The sequence below is a fragment of the Scyliorhinus canicula genome, chromosome 10 (assembly GCF_902713615.1).
Source record: "Scyliorhinus canicula chromosome 10, sScyCan1.1, whole genome shotgun sequence".
In the NCBI taxonomy this organism is placed as follows: Eukaryota; Metazoa; Chordata; class Chondrichthyes; order Carcharhiniformes; family Scyliorhinidae; genus Scyliorhinus; species Scyliorhinus canicula.
The window spans coordinates 151,495,670-151,514,538 of NC_052155.1; the positions used below are offsets into that span (position 1 = coordinate 151,495,670).

General features: G+C 42.4%; 1 protein-coding gene across 4 annotated transcripts in view; it reads right to left on the reverse strand.

The window, feature by feature from the left end:
* Positions 1-18,869, reverse strand: part of fbxl2 (F-box and leucine-rich repeat protein 2) — a 308,660-nt gene that overhangs the window by 158,220 nt on the left and 131,571 nt on the right. For all 4 annotated transcript variants that reach the window (XM_038809918.1, XM_038809916.1, XM_038809919.1 and 1 more), the window contains 2 exons: positions 13,951-14,025; positions 3,627-3,721 (listed from right to left, as the gene is read on the reverse strand). In XM_038809918.1, the coding sequence (XP_038665846.1) occupies positions 3,627-3,721; positions 13,951-14,025 (170 nt within the window). The remainder of the gene's footprint in view (positions 1-3,626; positions 3,722-13,950; positions 14,026-18,869) is intronic.

Below are 18,869 nucleotides of genomic sequence, written 5' to 3' on the forward strand. Positions count from 1 at the left end.
TGCTCAAGAACTAGCTGCACCCCTGGCCAAGCTGTTCCAGTATCGTTGCAACACTGGCATCCAACTGGCAAAGGGGGGAAATTGACCAGGTGTGTCCTGTACACAAGGAACAGGACAAATCCAACCCAGCCAATTACCGCCCTACAGTCTATCAGCAAAGTGATGGAAGGAGTCATCAACAGTGCTATAAAGCAGTACTTACTCAGCAATAACCTGCTCACGGACGCTCAGTTTGGGTTCCGCCAAGGTCACTCAGCCCCTGCCCTCATTACAGCCTTGGTGCAAACATGGACAAAAGAGCTGAATGCCAGAGGTGAGATGAGAGTGACTGCCCTTGACATCAAGGCAGCATTTGACCAAGTATGGCATCAAGGAGCGCTAGCAAAACTGAAGTCGACGGGAATCAAGGGGAAAACTCTGAGCTGGTTGGAGTCATACCTGGCACAAAGGAAGATGGTTGCACTGGTTGGAGGTCAAGCATCTCAGCTGCAAGGTATCAGTGCAGGACCTCAGGGTAGTGTCCTTCTTAGGCCCAATCATCTTTACCTGCTTCATCAATGACCTCCCATCCATCACAAGGTCAGAAGTGGGGATGGTTGCAGATGACGGCACAATGTTCAGCACCATTTACGACTCCTCAGATAATGAAGCAGGCCATGTCCAAATGCAGCAAGACCTGGACAATATCCAGGTTTGGGCTGACAAGTGGCAAGTTACATTCACGCCACACAAGTGCCAGGCAACGACCATCTCCTATTAGAGTGATCTACCCACTGACCCTTGACATTCAATGGCATTACCATCGCTGAAACCCCCACAATCAACATCCTGGGGATTTCCATTGATTAGAAACTGAACTGGACTAGCCATATTAATACTGTGACTACCAGGGGAGGTCAAAGGCTATGAATCCTTCTGAAGGGCAACTAGGGCTGGTCAATAAATGCTGGCCTAACGAGCAAAGCCCACATCCCATAGAAATTATTATTTTTAAAGTTTTTTAAAGGTCCGGGAAGCTTACATGGCATCATCATTTACCAGTTTTGGGTTGCTTTCCCTCCTCCTTCCATCAGGCTAACTGACCTTGCACTACTGGCTGATGTCTGGTCTTACCTGCCTGCAAAAATTGATCTGGGTCGCCCAATATATAGATATAAAATCCTCAACCTGATGTTATGGGCCAGGGTTCAGAAACTCCAAAGTATATTATGGAGTTCACTTGACCTTTTACTTTTTGTTGAATTTGGCTAGGATGAGCACAAGAGCTTTCACTTGAGGTGTGATTCAACAGTCTTCCTAGACACTTTAATCAAAATAAGCTTTATTCTAAGAACTTATTTAACATTTATATAAATACACAGCAAGACTTTTTATCAATTACAAACAAAGATACCCCACAGCTACAGTAATCTATGTATAACATTTAATGAATTCCCACTTAACAGTTCCAATTCAAAAACAAAATCCCATAAACCAGAAACCCCTTATCAAGGGTGTGGTCCAGCACTCTGCATTCTCACTTGAATAAGACTGGCTTTCCCTGAGATTCTGACATCGTCTCACCAGCAGGTTTAAACCCTTCCGGAAAGATATCTATATCTTTCAAGTTACCAAAACAACAGGTAGCTACAATCAATGTTTTTTTACTGGAACAGATATTTAAAATGAAAATAGAAAGATAGGAACAAAACACTTCTTTCTCCCCGAGTACACAGCAGTCCAGTGTGAAAGCGAAAACAAAAACAGCTCACAGAGCCACAGCCCAGCTCCACCCACACAATGACATCACTGAAGCCATGTGATAAGACAAAGACCTTTCTTAAAGGTACACTCCCATGGCACTGAGGAATGGCTTGAACACAATATGAAACTTACACCGGAGCAGCACATGGCGTAAAGCAGTGAAGATCATGTGAGTCAGTTGGATTGAAGGAATGGACAGTGGCTATCACATTAGCTGATGGCGTGCAAGGCAGTGAAGAAAAGAGAGGACCTTGGGGGTTGCAAGGGAACACAGGTCCTGGATAATCCTAAATCATAATACAACGTATTCCCTGTGTGTAATACAGAGAGAAAAATGCATCCACTGCAATAGTGAGGGAGGGAATACAGCGCTTAGTGTAATAGAGGGAGAACAAAACATCCAATACAAGCCAGAGAAAGAGGAGAGAGTGCAGAGTAAAAACTAAAACCTACTAATTGTCACAGGTCTGTATCTATTATTATACAGCCTGCAATTCTGTACCTGTATTTAATTATCTGAAATTGTGTGGAACAAAGGTTAATTGCCAAATGAGAAATAAAAACAATTCAAGAATTAAAGAGAAAAAGTTCAGTAATTAACAAATCAGGATGGCTCAGGGCCCCAGTGGGAAGTAGACACTTCCCTTAAAGAGAAAATATTAGCTGGCTAAGAAAATACAACAAGACCACAATTAATTAGTAAATTTACTCGAGTACAATACATCTCCAGGTGGTAGCCAAATCCACTTAAAACTACAAATCATAGAATCCCTACAATGCAGGAGGCCATTCGGCCTATCGAGTCTGCACCGATCAACTCCGCCCTATATCCGTAACCTAACCTACACATCCCTGGACACTAAGGGGCAATTTATCATGCCAATCCATCTAACCTACACATCTTTGGACTGTGGGAGGAAACCAGAGCACCCAGAGGTAACCCACACAGACACTGGGAGAGCGTAAAAACTCCACACAGTCACCCAAGGCCGGAATTGAACCCAGGTCCCTGGATCTGTAAGGCAGCAGTGCTAACCACTGTGCCACCGTGCTTATATTATATAAAATCTGTTATGCTAGTCTGCAATTTCTATGGGACATTGAGGTTGTTCAAGGACAATTTGCATCATGAATAATAAAGTGTATAACCTGAAAAGATATTTCCCACAGTATTTCTCCATCAGTAAGAATGTACTTGCATTATGAGGAATGCAACAGGAAATGGGTCTGGAGGAAAAAACTTGGCTCCAGATGGAAATTTCTACAATTCTTGCTAATTTCTCCAATGGGGATGAACTTATACATGTAAAGTACAATGTACAACAAAATAATGCTTTATACAATTCCTTTAATATTTTTTCAAAGATCCACCACAGAGCTTAATTTGGGAAAGAGGCCATGATTGTTCAAAAGAGTTGCCGGTCAACAAATTCTCAGGAATTGCCATCAGTATACACCATTTTCTGTTTTCAACTGCTATTACTACACATGACTATAGCATTAGGAAAAAAGATAGGCACTCCAAATCAGATTTTGTTTTATTTTAACAGGCAGCGGGCTACAATTTGCAAATGTTAATCTTCTTGCTCTAGCCCCTGTTAATCAGGGAACCAGGAAAGAGAACAGGCACTAAAAAGCAGCAATTACTCAAATCAAATAATACTACTTCATAAATCATAATTATTTCAAATGTATTATGGAACAGAATTTGTTTCAGGTAACGTTTGTTCCTAGTGAAAATATTCTAGTCAGAAGCAAAAACTGTTGGGAAATTCTATCAATAAACACTTTTAAAACTGCTGTCCATTCAGAGCCCACCCACCCCCAAGAAAATTTTGGTATATATAGATATTAATTACCACATTTTAAAAGACTTAACTTACTTCAGAGAAGCATCACCAATGCTAAGACACCCCCGTAGGCTAAGTTGACGTAGGAATCCTCCACATCGTTTAGAAATGTTTTCCACTACACGACCCTATCATTAGAGGTAGAAAGGTGAGTACTGCTGATATCAAACAAAAACACAGCCCTTCCCCAAAAAACTGTACGGGTTTCAAAAAAATGCATATGTTATGGCACGGTATTTACAAACATACAACATATAAACCAAGGAGCAGGGGTAGATCAGCAATTTGTGGGGAGACTAGAACTAGGGGACTGACTTTAAGAATAAAAGGTCTCCCCTTTAAGAGAAAGGCGAGGAGAATTTCTCGCTCTCTCAGGAGGGTCATCGATACTATTACGATCCCAGTTACTGTTACTACTGGACAGGAGGTCCCAGAATGGAACTCTGGCTCAAAAGACCGTAACTTTTACTTTTTCTTTTTGAAGAAAACATGAATGAACAGAGTCACAGACTGCCAATTATCTTTTAACAATTTAAAAATTTAAACATGAAGAGTTTGACTATAATGCAATACTCCTTCACTTCCACTTATCATCACAGACGTACACAGATTTCCAGGATAACACAGACTACAATAAACACACAGTCCTTGTAAGCTAACAGGCTAACTGCGGTCAGACGCCATCCTACTCTGTAACCTAGTGGCCGATGCCACTCAATCAATCATCTATGGATTTCCCCTCAAATTCCCCCAGGCGATTGTCACGAGTGATTCCTAACTCCATCTCAAAAAAACACTTTAAAATCTTCTTTCACACAATACTTTCCGTCAATCTGTTTTAGCAAGGATCCGCCTCCAGGTTTTCCAACCTGCCTTTCAGTATTCCTTTGTCTCGAATTGCCAAACCACTACTCAAAAACCCAAGTACAAAGTCCCCAAGAGGGCAGCAGGGTAGCATGGTGGTTAGCATAAATGCTTCACAGCTCCAGGGTCCCAGGTTCGATTCCCGGCTGGGTCACTGTCTGTGTGGAGTCTGCACGTCCTCCCCCTGTGTGCGTGGGTTTCCTCCGGGTGCTCCGGTTTCCTCCCACAGTCCAAAGATGTGCGGGTTAGGTGGATTGGCCATGCTAAATTGCCCGTAGTGTCCTAATAAAAGTAAGGTTAACGGGGGGGTTGTTGGGTTACGGGTATAGGGTGGATACGTGGGTTTGAGTAGGGTGATCATGGCTCGGCACAACATTGAGGGCTGAAGGGCCTGTTCTGTGCTGTACTGTTCTATGTTCTAGAGGACTAGGAAGGCTGGAAATAAGGACAACAAACATTATGATTTCTTTCAATTTCTGTTTTTTCTCTACCTAATTTCACCCAGTCTGCCCTTCTAGGTCTGCCCTCAATTTCAGTGAAGAGTAACCAGTTCCAATTCCAGTTTCTCTTTGTTCCTTTAACTTCAAACTTCTGGAAAACTTCTCTTCATTCTCTAGTTTCCAGAACTAACTGCCTTTAGTTCCTCGGAGCTTGCTTTTGTGTTCATTACTCCATTGTCTGGTTTTTCTCTTTCCACCAGAGCCGAGAGCCGTTCACTCTCTAGCTTCCTAGATCCATCTGCCTATAAGTTCAGTCAAAAACACACTTCTTTTCCCCATAACCTTGCCTCTAGTTGCTCAGCAACATCTCATTATTTCTCCAAGCTCATGGTTACTTTTCAAATTGTTAACTCTCTCAATTAAAATAGAAACAGTTTGAACGGAAATGGAAAACTCCCCATACATGCAAGCATCCTTATCTACCATGAATCTAACTAGAGTTGTACCTTTTCCGACACAAAATATACGAAATTAAATCCTTTTAAATCTATACCTTATTTCTAATATTTAACAGGACAATTAGAGATTATTTAAAACTACCTCTGTTGCCTGACAATGTCGAATTATATTCTCCCAAAAAAGAGTGGAGGCTCGGTCATTTAATATAATCAGGGCAGAGTTAGACAGATTTTTGATAGATTAGGGTTATGAGGTGAGAGGAGAAAGAGAAGGAGACAGGGAAGCGGAATTAAGACCCCAACCAGATCAACCGTGATCTCATTGAAAATCAGAGCAGGCACGAAAGGCCAAATAGCCTACTCTTGCTTCCAAGTCCTTAGTTCATGTATGAATTTGCAAATCATATCATGGTGCTCCAACCTCCTGCTGTGTCACCTTGACAACTCTTACATAAGTTTTCACTGAAGGACAAAAATGAGTACTTAAAGCCCTGTTAAATACATTAATTATCATGGGCATTATTCATTATGCACTTTCAAGAACTGGATAACATCGAACATTAGTTGGGGGAAGGAGGGGCTGTGTGTGTTAATGGCGACTATGGGTGATCCCCAATTCCTTTTTGTCATTTGTTTGTATGAACATGCGGGCTAATGTTTGGGGTTTGGTGGGAGGATGGGATCGTTGTTATTGATATGGGGATTGACATATTTGTTACTGATTATGGTGGGTGTAAATTTGGGAGGAAATGTGAAAAAGGAGGAGAATAAAAAATATTTAAATACATTAATTAACCACACACTGCGGTCAGGCATTTTGGGAGGTTGCCACAGAGAAAAGAGCACAGGTTTAGGAACTGGAATATCTGACCTGACGCACTGTATTCTAAATTTCCATGTCTTTCCCCCTTCTGCAAGGCTGGGTAAATTCCACCCAATATATGTTAAAACAGCACAATTTTAAAAAGGAGATGCAAGAAGGCAGAGATCTTGGAGGGGTTTGCGCACAAATCTCTAAAGGTGGTAGGGCAGATGAAGAAAGGAGTTCATAAAATATGCGGAATGCTGGGGTTTTATAAATAGCGATATGGAGTACATAGGCCAGGAAGTTATGCAGAACTTAAGTAAAAGATAAACTGAATCCCAGCATGAGTATCATGCTCAATTCTGGACAGCATACTTTAGGAAGGCCATAAAGGCTTTGGTGAGTTGCAAATGAGGCGTTATCATTTTGTGGATAGGCTGGGGAAGCAGAAGTCATCCACCTTTGTGCAGAGAAGATTTGATGAACTTGAAATCATGAAGGGTTTAGACAGAGTCCATAAAGAGAAACAGTTTTTAAAGGACAAAGTGGTGATGGCCAGAGGGTTTAAGGTGACTGAAAGCCAACCGGAATCTACATGAGGACGAGAGTTTAAGCAGAGTGGTTAGGGTTTGGAATGCAATGTCTGATAGGGTGCTAGATACAGTTCAATAGAAGCCTTCAGAAGTCCACTGAATAAACACAAAGGGGACAAAAATGCAGGGATATGAATAAAGAGTATGGGAGTGGGGTAAAGAGGACTTTTTATTAAAAGAATCGGCACAAATCCATAGAATCCAAACAGTGCAGAAGGAGGCCATTCAGCCCATCTGGCCAGTACCGACTCCCCGAAAGAGGGCCCTACTTCGGTCCACTCCCCTGCCCTATTCCCTAACCTGCACATCTTTGGACACTAAGGGGCAATTTCATCATGGTCAATCCACCCTCTTTTGACTGTGGGAGGAAACCGGAGCACCTGGAGGTAACCCACGCTGAAACGAGGAGAACATGCAAACTCTACGCAAGCAGTCAGCCAAGGCCGTAATTGAACCCGGGTCCCTGGTACTGTGAGGCATTATGCTAACCATTGTGCCACCATGCTGCCTTGCAGAACTGAATGGTTCCTTCTGTGTAGTACTATTCAATAATTCTATAGATCGTCCTTAATCCTTCTTTTCTTTCCAGAGAAAAGCACATCAGCCTTTTCAGTCTTTCTGAATAGTTATGAACTCAGTTCGAGGGGAGGCGGTGGTGTAATGATACTGTCACTGGACCAGTAATCCAAAGGACCTGGTTAATACTCTGCGGAGCATTATCAAGAGACACTTCACCACGCATAGCACCCCTCAGAGACTCAGGACAGACAATGCTAGTCAGTTCATGGGCAGCTTGTACTGCTTGTGGGGCAGTACGGTAGCACGAGTGGATAGCACTGTGGCTTCACAGCGCCAGGGTCCCAGGTTCAATTCCCCGTTGGGTCTCTGTTTGTGTGGAGTCTGCACGTTCTCCCCGTGTCTGCGTGGGTTTCCTCCAGGTGCTCCGGTTTCCTCCCACAGTCCAAAGGCGTGCAGGTTAGTTGGGTTGGCCATGATAAAATTGCCCTTAGTGAACAAAAAGGTTAGGAGGGGTATTGGGTTCTGGAGATAGGGTGGAAGTGAGGGCTTGAGTGGGTCGGTGCAGACTCGATGGGCCGAATGCCTTCCTTCTGCACTGTATGTTCTATGTTCAACTCCATTGAATTTAGAAGATTTTCATGCATATGGGACTTTGAGCATATTACGAGCAGTCGAAAGGTTTTTAAGAATGGGTAGTACGCTCAGCCAATTATCTTATAAAGGAGTGAGTCCAGGATCACACAGATTAATATGCTGCACTCCTCAAATGTGAAGTATGCCATGACAGAGTCTGCCCTCCTCAACACAGCGACTATTCTCCAGGCACACCAGGACCACAATTCCTACTATCAAGGTTCTTTTGCAGCCCAAACTCGAAACCAAAGAGAGTGACGCACTCACGGAATGCCAATTAAGAGGGGAACTGCACTATGACCACAATGCTCACAAACTCAGCCCTCTGAAACCTGGTCAGTTAGGATCCAGACCACATGCGGCCATAACAAGCTGGTGGTGCACACAGCTATGCCCTGCACTTGAACAGTTACGTCGTAGCCTCGGAAAATACCCACTATGTACAAAACTGACGTGACCTACTACAATTATCGAAACTAGCACCAGCAAAACCACAGTACCCCAACCATTCGGCCTAAAACACAGCCTAAATTGACGGAAATGGAAGCCCCTCAGAGGCTGAAGCAACAACCCACAGGGCACAACAAAGGAGTACCCCAGGTCATCCACACCGAGAACCCTAACCCAGGAACACCTAGAATACTGCCAATTAGCACAATCTCACACCCAGGTCACATGATTAAACCAAACAGAAGGTTCCAGGACGAAGTGACAAACTAATCGACAACTGACCTTCATCTTACTGCTTTACAGCAAAACAGGGGGAGGGGTGTGATAGGCTATGCATCAACCGTACAAGTTCAATTCATGTCTAGCCCTATGTATTGTCAGCCTGCTCAATTTGTTACGTTATAAAATGGTTGTATACAATATCAATGTTTGCGCACACTGTTACATCTCAGTACCACAGGTTGCCGCAACTTAAATGGGGAAGATGCAGACCGAGAGGTCATGTGATAATGTAATTACTTCAGAGGTCACGTGACGGAAGCACGGGCATTTTCCCCAGAGCATGGGCAATATAAAAACATGGAGTGGCTGCATGACAAAGAGTGAGTTGTTTGTAGTCCAGGCGAGGGGCCATGAGGGTAGGTTGAGGGGGCTGCCATTCAGGTTAGTGGGGGACAGTTTTAGATACTTAGGGATACAGGTTGCGCGGGACTGGGGCCGTCTGCACAAGTTGAACTTGTCTCGGATGGTGGAGCAAATGAGGGTTGAGTTCCGGAGGTGGGATGTACTCCCACTGACACTAGCGGGGAGAGTACAGACGGTTAAAATGCCTATCCTCCTGAGATTCCTGTTTGTTTTCCAGTGTCTCCCCATTTTCATTCGTTGTCTTTTTTTAAGAAAGTTAATAAAATGATTATGGAATTTGTGTGGGTGGGAAAGTCCCCGTGGGTGAAGCTCAAGAGGAACCGAGGGGAAGGGGGGCTGGCACTGCCAAACTTCAGTAATCATTACTGGGACGGCCAACATAGCTATGATAAGGAAGTGGATGGTGGGTGCGGGGTCGGTTTGGGGGCAGATGGAAGCCGCTTCGTGCAGAGGGACCAGTTTGGCAGCCCTGGTTACAGCGCCCCTGCCGCTCCCGCCGGCACAGTACTCCACCAGCCCTACAGTGGTGGTGACTTTGCGGATCTGGGGCCAATGGAGAAGGCACGAGGGGGGAAATGGGAGCATCGGTTTGATCCCCAATTTTCGACAATCACCGGTTTGCCCCGGGGAACATGAACAGTGGGTTCCGAGTATGGCGGAGGGCTGGGTTGAGAGGATGGGGGATTTGTTCTTGGAAGGGAGCTTCCCGAGCATGAGGGCGTTAGAGGAGAAATTTGGGTTGGCGAGAGGGAATGAGTTTAGGTACCGCAGGTGCAGAACTTTCTACGCAGACAGATTCCGTCCATCCCACGCCTGCCACTCAGAGGGATCCAGGACAGGGTAGTGTCCAGTGGATGGGTGGGGGGAGGGTCTCTGATATATATAAAGAACATATGGGGGCAGAGGAGTCACAGACCGAGGAGCTGAAGCTTAAGTGGGAAGAGGAAATCGGAGGTGAGATAGAAGAGGGCTTATGGGCGGAGGCGTTGAGCAGGGTAAACGCAACCGCAACATGCGCCAGGCACAGCCTGATTCCATTTAAGGTCGTCCACCGGGCCCACATGACAGTAGCCCAGATGAGTAAATTTTTCAGATTGGAGGGCAGGTGCGCCGGATGTTCGGGGGGGCTGGCGAACCATGTCCACATGTTTTGGGCATGTCCAAAACTCAGGGGTACTGGCAGGGGTTTGCGGATGTTATGTCCCGGGTACTGAAAACAGTGGTGGTGATGAGTCCAGCGGTGGCTATTTTTGGGGTTTCGGAGGACCCGGGGGAGGGAGAGGCTGACGTTTTGGCCTTTGCTTGCCTGGTAGCCCGCCAACGAATTCTGCTGGCATGGAGGGACTCAAAACCTCCGAAGTGGGAGGCCTGGCTATCAGATATGGCGAGCTATCCCGATCTGGAGAAGATTAAGTTCGCTTTGAGAGGGTCACTGTATGGGTTCACCCGGAGGTGGCAACCACTTATCGACTTCATCACGGAAAATTAATCGCCAGCGGAGGGTGGGTGGGGTGTTAGGGTAATGTAGGTTAGGGGGGTAGTTAGGCATGGTCCTTGTGGGAGGGAAGCTGGGTTTCTTGCACTATAACAATTGTTTTTTTTGCACACAGTTTTATATTACTGCTGTTCGTTGTGCTAAAATGTCTTAATAAAATTATTTTTAAAAAAGCCTTGAACACTGAAATTCTGGAAAAAAAAAATCTATTTCTCCCTCTGAACCAATCAAGGGATATGGGGAGTGTCTAGGAAAGTGGATAGATACAGAAGATCAGCCATGACCTTGTTGAATGGCAAATGTCTGCTCCTAAATCTTTTGATATGTTTTTAACATGCCACTTCTTTCAATTCCTCTGTGCAAGCTGGCTCATGTTAACTCCAAAATAAAAGAAGTGACATGTAAAAGTTGTTCATCTTGCTTTCAACAGGAAACTTTCTTCCCATAAAGTAAAAATTGTTGTTTCCCCATTATATCAGTATTTTTGCAAACTGTCCTGGTGAGTGCAAGAGGAAAATCGCACATAACAATCCTGCAATACATTTTTTCAAAGAAGGAAAACTGCAGGCGTAGGTTAAAAAAATGATCTACAGGTGAATATCTCTTCCGAGAGTAACAGACGTAATATCATAGAACCATACCATTTGTTAGCTTGCACACTTACACGCTCCGAGATATTTCAGTGTACGCTCATTCACCTTTGGCAGTATAGACGCGCAGTGACTTAACTTAGTAGATTTTGTTGTATGGTATGCGTAAACATATGTTTTGCTGAAACAATCGTACTGTTGTAAACAGTTCTATATTAACAAAACCTCATCTTGAAGCGAAGTTTGTAGGAGACATCTAGAAACTAAGCCAATAATTGTGATGGTGCAATGGTGAAATTGGTGCCACCGATTTGTCTAATGACCAGCCAAATGTGATTCACAGAAAGGGTATTTTAAAAAATTTTTTTTTTATAAATTTAGATTACCCAATTATTTTTTCCAATTAAGGGACAATTTAGCGTGTCCAATCCACCTACTCTGCACATTTTTGGGTTGTGGGGGCGAAACCCACGCAGACACGGGGAGAATGTGCAAACTCCACACGGACAGTGACCCAGAGCCGGGATCGAACCTGGGACCTCGGCGCCGTGAGGCGGTTGTGCTAACCACTAGGCCACCGTGCTGCCCTGGAAAGGGTATTTTTAAAATGTCAGCCATAAAGGATTTATAGCAGTATGGATAGAATGTTAGTTGATGGACAGGAACCTGAGCATGATGGTTAATGGTTGTTATTTAGCTTGGAGAAGCAGATTTGTACACCGTGGCTCTGTGCTGGTTCTATTTTTGTTCTTGATGGATGTGTGTGTGTGTCTATATATATATATATATATATATATATATTTACACACACACACACCTGTAGTTAATTTGGACTTGCGCATGGGGACATGATATGAAACTTGGTGCTCTCAGCCACAGATTTGGTAAACTGTGAAGAGGGTTTAGTTGTTTTAAAAACTGAATAAACAATTTGGAAAAGGCAGATAGGTGGTAGATGCAATTTAACTTGGGAGTTTCATTGAAAGATGCTGTACGGTATGGATCTGTAGAAGCTCAAAGTTTAAAATACATAATTCCCTGAAATTGGGAGTGCAGGTAAATGAAACCATAATGAAAAATGACATTTTTTGGGTTTTATAAATGGGAACAGAATAAAAATAGAGAAGTGTAATGTGTAATTTTGGGCACTTCATTATACAGTATTAGGATGCTAAAGCTTTTGAACTTGAATATGCAAATGCAGACTGGAGTTTAAAATAGATTCAGAAGGGAGGTTAGGAGAGAATAAACAAAGGACTGTTGGGCCATGCAGTACTTTATCACTGTATCATTGTGCATTTGTATCATTGGGATTCGTTTTTTGTCACATATAATGGGCTGGATGGCCTCTTCCGAAGCTAGAAACCACAGACGATTAAAGGGAGCGGAAAGTAGATAGTTTGCTTTGGACTTATTGGGGTGGAGAATCTTGGAGCAAAATTCATTGGAGAAATAAAGTGATTTACAAAATTAAAGGGACTGGGGAAACTCAAAAGCCTTCCAATGTGGACTAGGCAGAGGGAGCCAAGAATCAATGTGAACAAGGAAAGAAAGGAAGAGTTAACATGAAAATAAAACAAATTGCTGGAAATACTCGGCAGTCTGGCAGAATCTGTGGAGAGAGAAACCGAGTTAACGTTTTGAAATGAATATGACTCATCAGAATGGACAAGAATTATATTCGACTCTTTAACCGTTTCTCTCTCCACGACTGCTGTTGGACCTGCTGAGTATTTCCAGCACTTTTTGTTTGTATTTTAGATATCCAGTATCTACAGTATTTTGCTTTCATTTTAGATAGTCGTTTGGTAGTACGGAACTTGAATATTGCTGAAAAAAGAGACATGTTGAAGCTTGGGACACTGCTATCCGAAAGATCAAACTAATTATAGTTACAGGTCATAACAGGCCCTCATGTTAAGTGAAAAGGAGGACTTCACACTTCTTTAAGTCATGCAGCACTGTGGGACAACAAAAACAAGATTTGTGGCTATTGATCACTGATAAACAGTGCCAGTATTAATTGAAGATCATTTTATTAAAGGACATCCGCAGTAAGCATATGCACTTTGGCAACTGGAATCATGAAAAAAAAAATGAATGGAGTGAAGTTAGCTGTTGTTAATCAGAAACTGGAGTGACTCCAAAACTAAGGAATGCTTTAAAAGGCTACAGGCATCCCAATAAAAGAAAATTCTAAAAATGTAAAGATGTAAACTGTAAATTCATTAAACAAAGAGCAAGAACATTTCATGTATAGATGTTAACTAATAACATTACTACCAATTGCAATAGGAAATGGAAATGAAATAATGTGACTCAAAACAAAGACCTTCGGCTGGATTCTCCATCCTGCCGCGCCACATTTCTGTTTCAGCATGTCGGCGGGATGCTTCGTTACGCCGGCTGGTCAATGGGGTTTCCCATTGTGGGCAACCCACGCCGTCGAAACCCCCCCCGGGCTGCCGGCAAAACAGAGCACCCCGCCGGTGTAGAATCCAGCCCTCGTGTGTAATTCAGGTGAATCAACCATCTGTCTAACCAAGATGGCTCCAACAAGGACGGTGCTTTTTTTCTCCCTCTGCTACAATCTGATTGAAATGTAGAAAATTAATTTGAAAGTGGAACTCCAAGACCATATTATGGATTAATGTATGGTTGATAGAATAACAACAGACCACAACATAGAGGCAATGATAAATTTAGGTCAGAAAAGCCTGAAAATGTGATGTCATGGTGCTCAGGCGAGTTTATGAAAATGCATTTAACTTCAGTGCATGTCATCATTTTAATTACCGATTCGATAATTTTGAATGAATCTTATTGTGGGATGAATACTGCAATGATAGATATTTTGCTCCTTACCTCTATATCTGTCTGAAAATTAAACAAGTCAATCCTCTGCCAGTTGCTGCCATCCAATGCCAGGATATTCCATGCCTGCAAAATAGTTGATAAAAACAATTAAAACATCGGTGCCAGTGTTGCATCAACATCAAAATAAACAGATCTCTTGGGTACTTAGCAACTGATTTCTAATGGTCAAGAACCTTACAAAATAAGTTTAAAATGCAGTTCCCTCAGAATCCCTCTCTGATGTACAGAATTTCATTTTTTGATTTCATTTTGCTTATTCTCTCACAGTAGACTTGAAGTATTTCCTTAAAATGTAAATACTGCTCCTCTTGCTTTCTCCTACCTCAATATTTCATCAAGTATTTTCAAGTACAGTACAATGATAGTGGAATGCTTTCTTCTATCAGTATACGCAAAGTTCTTGAACTTGCTGGAACTGCTTTAGGTGGTTTTTTTCCATGGTTACGTTTCCAATTAGTGCTATGGTCCAGGTTTTGCTGATCGAGCAACAGGCTGATTGACTCTCGCTGCAATGACCAAGGTCAGCATCAAGGCATCTTAAGTATCTTCTTACTCAGCAAGATGGAAAAAAATCCCAAATATTATTAGCTTTTTCTGTGTGATCTGAACTCTATACTACAGTTATAAGGATGTTTTTATATTTTGACTTTTTTCTGCTTATTTCATCTCAGTTATTTCTAAATGTTATGACTGGGTCATTAGCAGAGATCCATTTGAGTACCACATGACCACGTGTTGTGACACCTTTGGTGAGTGCGTGGTCAGTTTCAGCTCCACAGATCCTGGAGTCACAATATAAGTGAATTAACGAATAATTTGTGTGTTTCCCTGAGATCTTTAACCCTTGACTGCTCCAATGAGTAACAGGCACCAGATTTATAAATAAACATTAACAAACTGTTTATTTATAACAAGAGTAATAGGTGAGCATAAAATGGAATTAACCGAACAATGGTCTACCAGTCTACCTATTCCCAAAATCCCGTCCCACCCTCCACCCAGGCACAAGCAAGACAGATACACAGTAAACGGGGAGGGGTTAGGATAGGTAAAAAATAATAGGGATTAAGACATGCGAGAGATTTGAGGATCTTCACTGCTGGAGTTGCGCACTCTGTAGGCGGCAGTCTTCTCAGAATGCGACCCTCTTAGGGATTGATTTACACAGGAGATTCAGGTTGGTGCAATTCCATCCTTTGACCACTAGATGGGGTCTTACACAGGATTTCAGGTTGCTGAAATTCTACCCTTCAACCACCAGATGGAGCCTCCATCTCCCTGCAAAATTACTGGAGCTTTATATCTGAGAAATTACAGCAGACCCCAAATCCAGTCAGCCCTTCTCTGTTTGCCTCGATGCAAAGATTCTGCCTCTTTCGTGAAGAGAGTTCTTAGGCTGGGTTTTCCCCAGGCATTCAGACAAAGGATCAAACTGTTAGAGACTTGATAGGAGAGTATACTTGCAACTTTTCACTCCAGTAGTTCCCTTCACAGGTCTGACTGCTGTCTGCAGTCTTCTAAATAGGAGTGCCTTCATGGGTCTGGCTAGGAGCCCCTTAAATCACCTGGCAGAGAGAGAGAGAGAGAGAGAGAGCAAGCGCCTTGCAGCTGCTTCCTGCCTGAATCCGATTAACTCAGGACAAAATGGATCTCTTCACATGACCTGCCTTTCTTCCAGAATGTTCTAAATGGTTCCACCAATCACAAGCGAGAACAGGTGATGTCTTAGAATTCCAGACTCACTGATTAGCTGCTTGCCAAGTCTATCAAACGGACATCACGGGCTCTGCCACAGAACATAAAGGGCAAGTCCTAAGCTAGTTCATTACACCAGGGGTGTTTTAGTTTACCTAAAGTCTCAATGTTGCAGCAGCTAGCAAGAAAACTGTAGACTAAAGGCAGTCAGCAGGACAGGAATGAAAAAGAAACACAGAGTGGACAAAGATTTTTGGCAGGATCCTTACTCACAATTCTTATTGAGAAATTCTATATATTAGAGAGATGAATGCTTCATAAGAGTTGGAACTCTCCAGTTATTATTCACTCAGTTGAGATGATTTAGGCTAGGTTATAGTGATGCTCCACAAAAGCATGGTGAAATAACCAAGTTATAACATACCTTTCTTACTCAAGTGTACAAAATTCAAAACAGCTCAAGTGAAATTTTCAACTCAAGTCCCAAGGCCCAGAAGGTAACTTATGCAACAGAAACACCTTGCCAGCACTTCTAATATCATCCTACATTGGCTTTTCTGATCTCTTTAGACGCTGCTTACACAATGTATGTTTGTAATGTTATTTCCAGCTATGAAGAAGCAATATAGAAGTTTTAAGAAATTGAGAATATGATTGGCTTTGTGGCACGTGTTTCATAGCGATTTTTTTCAAATTAAACCATAAAAAACAGTTTATAAGAATCCAACACTTTGGTCAAGTAAAGCCAAACTCTCAAAGAGTATAGAGGCTTCTTTAGACCCCAGAAGCCTGTTAATCACTTCACTTATCCTATTTGAAGCATAACAAATATAACTATATTTTATTGTGAAATGACAATAATTGGTCAGAAATTAGAGTGTCACCTTATTCAATAGATAGTATAGCAGGGAAAAGACAGATAAGTTCAGGCAAGAAGTTCCTTCATTACTCAACATGTTGGGTAGTAATGGATTTAATCAGGAGCATTACTCCTGAGATGATAGCAGATTTCCATGTGGGAACCGTAGAATTTCACAGCACTGATGGAAGCTATTTGGCCCATCAAGGTCTGAATAGCTCAAAGAACTATTCACATTGTCCTATTTCCCATACTTCACCTTTTTTTTAAATTCAGGTATAGAGCGTCTGATGGAGTCTATTCTTGCCACTGTTTCTGGTGGGAACATTATGTCCAACAACGCTTCAATTCATATCAATAGTCATTATATCATATTTTATTTGACTGGGATAGGGAAGAGTGTTTGTGGGTGACTGAGTAATGGGCCAGAATCTCAGAATGCTTAAATGAAAGGGAAGGGAGAGATAGATGTATTCGGTGGCAGCATCACGCTGGAGTTGGCAGAAATGACAGAGGAATATCCATTGAATACAGATCCTAGTGGGATGGAAGAGGAAGAGGCATGCTCTCCTGCACTCTTCATTGAATCAGGGTTGTTCATTGTGTAAACTAGATTTACGGAGTGATCACAGAAATGAGAGGTTATGCCATCTGGAAGAGATGAACTGACTGGATTTCTTGTCTCTTGAAACGAGAAGGCAGAGGCCTAATAACGAGCTCTAAAAATAGAAGTTTGGATAGAAAAGATAGAGAGAGAGAATGTTTGCACTTGTCGGGAAGAGCAACATTCAAGGTCATCTATACATGATGGTCACCAAATAAAAAAGGAAATTAAGAAATGTCTTTGCCAGAGATCAGTGAGAATACCAAAAATTTTAGAGAATCAGAAATTTACAGGAAGGAAGGAGATCATTCACCCCATTGTGTCCACACCAGTTGACAAGTAGCCATCTAGCCTTATCCCATTTTACAGCACTTGGCCTTGGAGGTTATTGCACTACCAGTGAATATCCAAATACTTTTTAAATATTGATGATTTCTGCCTCTCTCACCCTTTTTAGACAGTGAGCTACAGATCCTACCACCCTCCTGGTGAAAAGACCGAATCCCCTCTAAATCTCCTGATTCTTAAACTAAATCTGTGCCCCTTGGTTATGGACCCCTCAAGCAAAGGGGATGGGGCCTTTCCATTCACTATCTATACCCTTCAATTTTGCACACTTCAATTTGATCTCCTCTCAACCTCCTCAGTTTAAAATAAATCCTCGTCTATCAAATCTTCCTTCATAGCTAAATTCCTCCAGTCCAGAGAATATCAGAAATCTCTGTTCGAGAGAGAGAGAGAAAGAGAGAGAGAGTTCGGTGACCAGAAGTGCACACAGTAATCCAGCTGTGGCCTAATTAGTGTTTTCTGCAGTTTCAGCATAATCTCCCTACTTCTAATATTTTATGCCTTGGTTAATAAAAGCAAATGTCCCGTATGCCTTCTTCACCGCCTTAACTATCTGTCCAGCCACCTTCCAATGTGTGAACATGCACGCGCTGTTTTTCTATACCGCTCTGCATACTACAATCTATTGTGTATTTACTTGCCTTGTTAGCCTTCCCCAAATGCATTACCTCACACTTCCCTGGATCGAACTCCATTTTTCACTGTCCCACTCACCTGACTTGTACATTGATACCTTTCCATAGTCTACAACTTTCATCTTCCTCGTCCGCCACACAGATAATTTTGTATAATCTGCAAATGCCTTAATCATAACTCCAAAATTCAAGTGCAAATCATTGACATATACCCCAAAAATCAGCATGGAAGCCTTCAAAACCCCTCCAGAAAAGAGCCTTCCAGGCACTTCCTGTCTCTGAGCCATTTTGGATCCAACTTGCAACTTTGCTTTGGATCCCATAGAATTTTTCTTTCATGACCAGTTTGCCAGATGGATCTCATCAAAAGCTTTGCACAAATCCCTATAGACTACCCTCATTGATCCTGCTTGTTGCTGCCTCAGAAAATGTATCATGTTAGTCAGAACTGGTTATACAGAAAGTGGTTGAAGTGAATTGTATAGATGCTTTTAAGGGAGGTAGATAACCATGAGAAGAGAATAGAAGGTTCTGCTGGAGTAGTTAGATAACGAAGGATGGAAGGAGGTTTGAGTAGAGCATAAATGCCAGTAAGAACTTGTAGGACCAAATGGCCGATTCGGAGTTTCTATTTAAAATTCATATATTCTGTACCAAACATTTATTTTGCTAAAATAGGTTTACATTTGGAGCCTCACAATCTTTTGCCTTACATGGAAAATCTTTTGTTCCTTATCAAAGAAGGGTAAACCAGAGGCAGGCAGAC